We start from the raw sequence: 6,890 nt of genomic DNA, 5'->3' as shown, positions 1-6,890 counted from the left end.
AACATATAATTAAATAATTGCTTAGATTTTGCAATTAATTACCAAGAAATCAATTTACCCCTTTAATTCTTTGCAAATTTATAAAATTTAATCCATGTGAGTAATTTAATTAATGTGATTTATTCATTTTTGAATGTAATTTAAATACTCTCTAATTGATTAATAATGTTCTTTACACTGTGCTTTATTTTATTTTCGGACATGAAAAATTATTACCTTATTTTTCTTACTCCACAATATTTACAATTTTTCCCTCATTTTCTCTTACTTTTTCATTTTTTTCTTACACCCAACCACCTTTTTACACATTTCTCTTATTTTATCCATATTTTATTATATGCAACAATTTTTTTTACCTTTATCTTAATATTTGTACAAACAGTAACTGTAAATATCTTTAGAAAACGGAGATAGTATAATGAATATATGATGCATCCAAGAACAGAATTTGTGGAAAAATGACATTGTAATAAAAGCGCATGAGATATATGTTCTTTTATTTTTTTTAATTAAAACTTTAAGAATTTTTGACATTTACTGTCTTCAAAATCCACTTCACCCATTAATACCATATGAAATTTTTAGTGTTTATATTACATTAAGCTGTACAAACATTTAAAAACGTAACCTTACATTGCTTGATAACTTGATTGGCTTCCTCCATTTATTTTTTCTATTCTTTCACGATTCTTCCTTTTCCTTCATTATCAATTGGGCGGGGGTATTAATGTATTATCATTATTAAACCTTCTAGAAGAGTAGCAGGAACTTGTGTTAGAGACTCTTTTGGGTCTAACGGCCATAAGATATCTGTGGTTATTATCAGTTCGTAGTTCATATGATCCACACCTTTCATTTTCATTTTCATTTTCATTTTCATTTTCATTTTCATACCAAATGAAAATGAAAATACCAAATGTAAAGAACATTTTGGGACGGAGAGAGTATGCGATAATATAAAATGAAATGTAAATAATATTTTGGGACATCCGAAATGAAATACATAAAGAACATTTTGGGACGGAGGAAGTAGTATAGTATAACTAATGGCAATAAAGTGCATGGAATAATGAAAGACAAATACTCCATACAAGTATCAAAGCTAAGGTTATGTTGTTGCATTGAGATTTCATTCAACAAAAAAACAAACTCAAAGCTGCCATTTTGGCAGCCTACTTCACAACCATATCACAGCTTAATACTCCGTACAATATATATGTTGCGAGCTGAGGCCACTAACAAAATTAAGCTTTTACAAAATACATTATTCCAACGCATCAAGTTAATAAACACAAAAGAATGTACCAAAATAAAGTTCGTTAGTTGACTTGTAAAACAGCTGGGCTTCAGCTTTAAGCCCGGCCCGTTAGGATGGTTAGTTAATTGATTCTACTACAAGTTTTTCTAATCTGGCCTTTGCTGCCGGTAAGGACATCAAGCGCCTGCAGTTTGACCATGGCACTGGCCAATTTGTTGTTGAATAAGGAACGATCTCCAGCAAACTGTAGAACAAAGGCACTCGTTTGAGGATCACGAGCCAAGTCTTGGTCAATTGGAAGAATACCTCTTTGCTTAACGATTTGATCAAAGAAAGAGTTGTCAAGTATGTTGGAGCTTTGTGGGTTTTGATCAAGAAACGCCACATTGTTCGAATTCGCGTTTTTGGGGCATGTTTGCTTTAGTTGATTGCGAAGCGTTGGGTCCATTAACGGGTCAAATTGGGTAGTATCATTGTAAAGTCTAGCTTCAAAGAATTGACAATGTGAGATACCTACAGAGTGGCAACCTAGAAGAATGACCATTTCTTCTGGTGTAAACTTCTTAGCGCTGAATTCTGAAATGCTTTGACTCACCGTCAAGGATGGACTTGGAAGATTCACATCTTCGGATTTAGACACCAATCCATCTCTTCGCCCTGTTTCTACTTGATAGTCTGGACCACCTCCCTATGAGAGAAAGTAACATTTCTTAGGGCGATATAAATTACAAATGCGATAAGAGGGATTTGGACCTGAGACATATCATACACATGCTCTCAGTCTTAACCATTAGATCAGACTTGATTAATTAGTTATGATCGAGAAAGTAAGATATAAATGAATAAGTAAATCAAAATATATTACGATAAATGATCATCAATGCATTAATTAAGGCTGAAATTTGGAAAAACATTAAGGTTATGTAAATTAAATTACCATCTTGATAACTTCTTTGGTAGCAATTGCAATAATGTCAGCACATGAAACAACGCCTGGACATTGTGCTTCCGCAATATCTTTCAAGGCATCGATAACGTCATAACCTCTTACGCTAAGGTTGGGACCTGCTGCTTTCTCGGAAGAAGGCCCATCTATAAGGATGGATGCGTCACATCCCTTTAATTTGAAAGATAAAACACACACATAAGGCCGGACATATTATTAGATGATGCATATACCAGCCAATTAGTAATTTGATATGCATATACTAATACAACTGCATGTTAAAATTTGAAGCCCGCAAATAATGATGATCCTATATATATATTGCAATAAATAAATTAAGAAGAATAAAAGGAAAGGGTCAAGTACGTGCTTACATGAACAAAACAATCATGAAATTGCAAGCGGAGGAGGGCAGGAAGAATAGTAGAGTTCTTTCGGAAAAGCTCTTGAACCTTTAGGGTGAGGATTGCCTGAATATCATCTAGTTTGTTAGGGCATAGACCTTCATAGAAACCGACCTTCAAACCAGAAGTAGTTGTAGTAGGGGTAGAAGGGCTAGGAGGAGGAGGGCTAGGAGGACTCAGAGGAGGAGGACTAGACGTAATAGGAGGAACAAAACCGCGACCCTTAGGCCCTTGAGCAGCACCATAACCACGACCCGAATTTGATTCCCCCTTTTCAGAACGAGCATGAGATTGACCCAAATGGCTTAGTGCCAAGATGAGCATTATGACTACAATACTAGTAACCTGAATTAGCTTCATTTTTTTCCCTTGTGAATTACGTAGTAAGTCTATATTTCAAAATGTGATTACTAGTAACTTAATTGGCATGCATGTTTGTTTAACTTGATCAAATGCGTATTTATTTATACTAATACAGAGACATGCATGCATGTAGTGATGTAGAGGTCCGTATATATATATGACTAATTGGTTAATAACAATTACGTCCGCAGCTTGGCTGTTAGAAATTACGTGCGTAGCAGTTTCTATTGTGGCCATGGAGTGTCCGTCGGCGTTGATTTAGTAAGCTGCTCAATAAAATATTGTGCTTGGTGATGCAGTCTAAGTTTTTTAAACAACATCAAAATCAAAATATACCGTGTATGCAATATTTATGTTACGTAATATGTAAGGAAAAATGTGAGAGAATGTACCTTAGGTATGTTAGATGCAGCCAAAACAATTATTCGAGGAATTATAACTATAATTATTATTATTCAACGCTCAGCCACACCATCAACTTGATGGTGTGACACGCGCAATTAATATGGGGAAAGTTATTGACGGGTGTTATTAATTTGACTTTCTATGTTGGTGTTACTTATAAATTGTATTCGCTGTTACTTTTCTTGTTTTACTGCAGTTTCTTGAAAATCATGTTAGAGTTTCCTTGTATAGACTTGTGATACTTGATTTTCTATGCTGGTGTTATTTATACATTGTATTTGCTGTTACTTTTCTTGTTTTATTGCAGTTTCATATTAGAGGTTCCTTGTATAGACCAATGTTACTTGACTTTCTATGATGATATTACTTATACGTTGTATTCGTTGTTATTTTCTTGTTTTACAACAATTTCTTGAATTTCATGTTCGAGGTTCCTTATATAGACTGACATTACTTGACTTTTTATGCTGGTGTTACTTTTAATTATTGCAATTTCTTCAATTTTAGGTTTGAGGTTCCTTCTATAGACTGGTGTTACTTGACTTTCTATGCTGGTGTTACTTTAATTTCTTTGCTGATGTTACTTTATTTTCTATGCCGATGCTACTTTACTTTCTGTGCTTTAAACGCGATGTGCTTATTTATAAGTGTAAACATGCCACACCGTCAAGTTGATGGTGTGGCTGATCACATATAAGACTCGATGACTATTACTATTAAAATTGGGTGTGAGAAGCATAAAACTCCACATTTTGCAACATTTATGAATAACAGAAGTATTACTATGTACGAAATTGTATTTATTTATTTGTTAAATAAAAATGGGAATAGAAAAGACGCGTTGTAATACAAATGGAATTCGTCCAAGATTTTTGACATAACTTATACGAAGTATTTTATTTTTTAGATGAATGTATCCTTTTGAAAATGAGAATAGGTCACCAATTTGAACATGAATGATAATGGAAAACAAGTTACTCCTATGAAGTTGAGAATTTACTTATGGCTGGCCTGCTTTTATTATGTTATGTAAGGGTCATCTCAAATATTTTTGGGATATTGGAGATTTTCTTAATTTGAAAGTTGCATCATACTAATTAATACTTCGTCCGTTTCTTTATAGTTTCTTTATAGTCGCAAAACTTTGATTTTTGCATTATTCATATATTCAATTTTGTTTATTTTTGACGATTTGTACTTAAGGAAAAACATATTCATGATGGATCTTGTTAGATTCATTTTAATCTATATTTTTAGAATATTATTTATATATATATTTTCTACTTAATGGATAATTAAAGATATGAATTTTACGTCAAAAAATATTCCCTCCGTCCCAGAGTAGTCGTTACACTTACCTTTGCACAAAGTTTTAGGTGATGAGTGGTTGTTTGGTTGTCAATTGTTTTTTATTGAAAAAGTAGATGTGATAGGAGTTAGTGGGGTATTTTTTTTTAATTAAATGAGAAAGGGTGTGGGGATAAAAAAACATTAGTAGGAACAGAGACAATATAATAATTGTGGGTCATTCCTAATTTAGAAGTGTAACAACTAATCGGGGACGGACGAAAAAGAAAAGTGTACGTAACAACTAATCTGGGACGGAGGGAGTATTATTTTAATTGTTCAAGTATGCATTAAAATTAAGCAAGTGTTGCAAGTATAAAGAAACAGATGAAGTACTTTGTTCGTTTCTGTCGTTGACACATTTTGATTTTTACTGTATTATTTTTTTCACGTAAAAGAACAATATCATTAATAATCAGCCATATGACATCTACAATTGATAAAATAGATCTGTATACCACAAATTTAAAGAAAATACATAACCGTTACAATCAAAACGATTACTATTATATCTGCCTCCTAACATACAACTCGCGCTCTACCGCTTTTAGCTTGACGCAAGCAACTATTTTTAATGTTTTCGCATCTTTTCAAATAGAGTGCTTTCGCAATCTGCACACGTATTGTTCCAATCAACGAGTTTATGCCATACTTTAAACTCTTAAGAATCCAGAGTACCTTCTCAATTATTAAAACCCTAAAAATACTCTTTTTTTTCTTCAATCAATTCTGATTTATACTTTAGGAAAAAAAATATAATCATATGACATCTTATTACATTAGTTTCAATGTATTACATTCGATTTCAATGTATAACTGTATATATATCAAGTTTTATAATTTTTAGCAATTGATTTGTTGTTGGAAGGTGGGGTGCTTCTTCTTGTAAGACCCTCTAGTTTTAGACAGAAGCGAAAAAGTAATACTCCGTAAGAAAAAATGTACTTATTCCTAAAAGAGGTGTCAATTCGGACAAACAGATCGGATTCAGGTCGGGTTTATCGGTTCTGGATAAAACAGGTTCATTTGGCTATCGGGTGGTGTAGACACCTACTTTTGTCCCCATTCCCGAAAGGGAAAGGTTCGATGATGAGAACGTAAATCTCCACTTGACAACGCATCTCCTATAAAATAAACGAATCTCAATTCCCCTTTTCATTTCACCCGAAATCTGCTATTTATGGAAACCTGCTAAAAATAGTAACTGCCGTAAAGGGTAGCTTCAAAAAGTGGCAAGTCATAAAAGATAGAAACCTGTCAGAATTAGGTGTTGCACTCCAACATAAATCCTAAATGAGATAGAAAACTGCGTGAATCCTATTTCTAATATGATTCGGAAATAAGAGTTACGTATTAATTAAAATCCTAACGAGCCTAGAGTTCGTAACGGGCCCAGACGCATTCCGTCATGAAATTAATACTCACTAAAAGACTCGATTAAGTCTCAAACACTACGGATTTCAGGAATCCGAATCTGACTAAGAAAACAGCCTAAACATCAATTTCAACGCCCAGCCCTGGGCGCTGAAATTGCATGGGTCCTATTTTCAACGCCCAGATCTGGGCGCCGAAATCTTCGGCGCCCAGGCCTGGGCGCTGAAAATACCTGGGTACGTGTTTTTTCCTAATTCTTTGTGGATTAGAACTCTGCAATTCTATCTTTCCACGAACTCTCCCCTATAAATAGACCCCTAAATTCGACGTGAAAGGAACACAACAACACACAATTATATTCTGAGTATTGACTCCAACCCTTAGCCTAAGCCTCTCGCTGCGAAACTGTTCACGCGTTCTGTCGCAATCGATCCATAAATCGAACAGAACGTATCCTGTCCCATAATTGAGATTCGTTAAATAAAAAGGAGAAATAGCAAAGTCAAAGTGGTTAGTTTTCTGAGAACCGTGACGCACCTCTCAAGGGTGCGTCGTAATGCGTCCTTTTTCGATGATTTAACTGCTTTCCTCGCCCTTTTTATGAACTGTTAAACTAACTAAATCTGATTGTTCTATCACGCCTAACAAATATGATATTTTTGGGAAATCGGATTATCATGCTAGGTCCCTTAATGCTATTTAAATCAGATAACCACGATCGAATTAGTATTATATGTTGCATATTGCTAAAATCAATTCAGATTAGTTTAATAGTTAACGCATGTCCCTCCAA

The 6,890-nt window shown here is 34.1% G+C and overlaps 1 protein-coding gene across 1 annotated transcript; it reads right to left on the bottom strand.

Annotated features, from left to right (window-relative positions):
- Positions 1-1,013: 1,013 nt before the first annotated feature.
- Positions 1,014-3,069, bottom strand: LOC110793126 (peroxidase 57-like). Its single transcript, XM_021997967.2, has 3 exons — positions 2,579-3,069; positions 2,196-2,375; positions 1,014-1,946 (listed from the first exon to the last, which is right to left on the bottom strand). Exons 1-3 carry the CDS (start codon positions 2,966-2,968, stop codon positions 1,380-1,382), a joined length of 1,137 nt encoding a protein of 378 aa, XP_021853659.1. The 5' UTR covers positions 2,969-3,069; the 3' UTR covers positions 1,014-1,379.
- Between the last annotated feature and the right edge of the window lie 3,821 nt (positions 3,070-6,890).

This window comes from Spinacia oleracea, chromosome 6 (assembly GCF_020520425.1).
Source record: "Spinacia oleracea cultivar Varoflay chromosome 6, BTI_SOV_V1, whole genome shotgun sequence".
NCBI classification, from domain to species: Eukaryota; Viridiplantae; Streptophyta; class Magnoliopsida; order Caryophyllales; family Amaranthaceae; genus Spinacia; species Spinacia oleracea.
The sequence above is the reverse complement of the archived record's forward strand: the minus strand, read 5'-3'. Positions and strand labels throughout refer to the sequence as shown.

What these genes read in the sequence shown, in the direction of transcription:
- LOC110793126 (XM_021997967.2), bottom strand. Translation starts at nt 2,968, where the DNA reads ATGAAGCTAATTCAGGTTACTAGTATTGTAGTCATAATGCTCATCTTG. An exon ending in TTCATGATTGTTTTGTTCAT is followed by an intron (nt 2,376 to 2,578) that starts GTAAGCACGTAC and finishes TTCAAATTAAAG; the next exon opens with GGATGTGACGCATCCATCCT. An exon ending in CCAAAGAAGTTATCAAGATG is followed by an intron (nt 1,947 to 2,195) that starts GTAATTTAATTT and finishes TTTCTCTCATAG; the next exon opens with GGAGGTGGTCCAGACTATCA.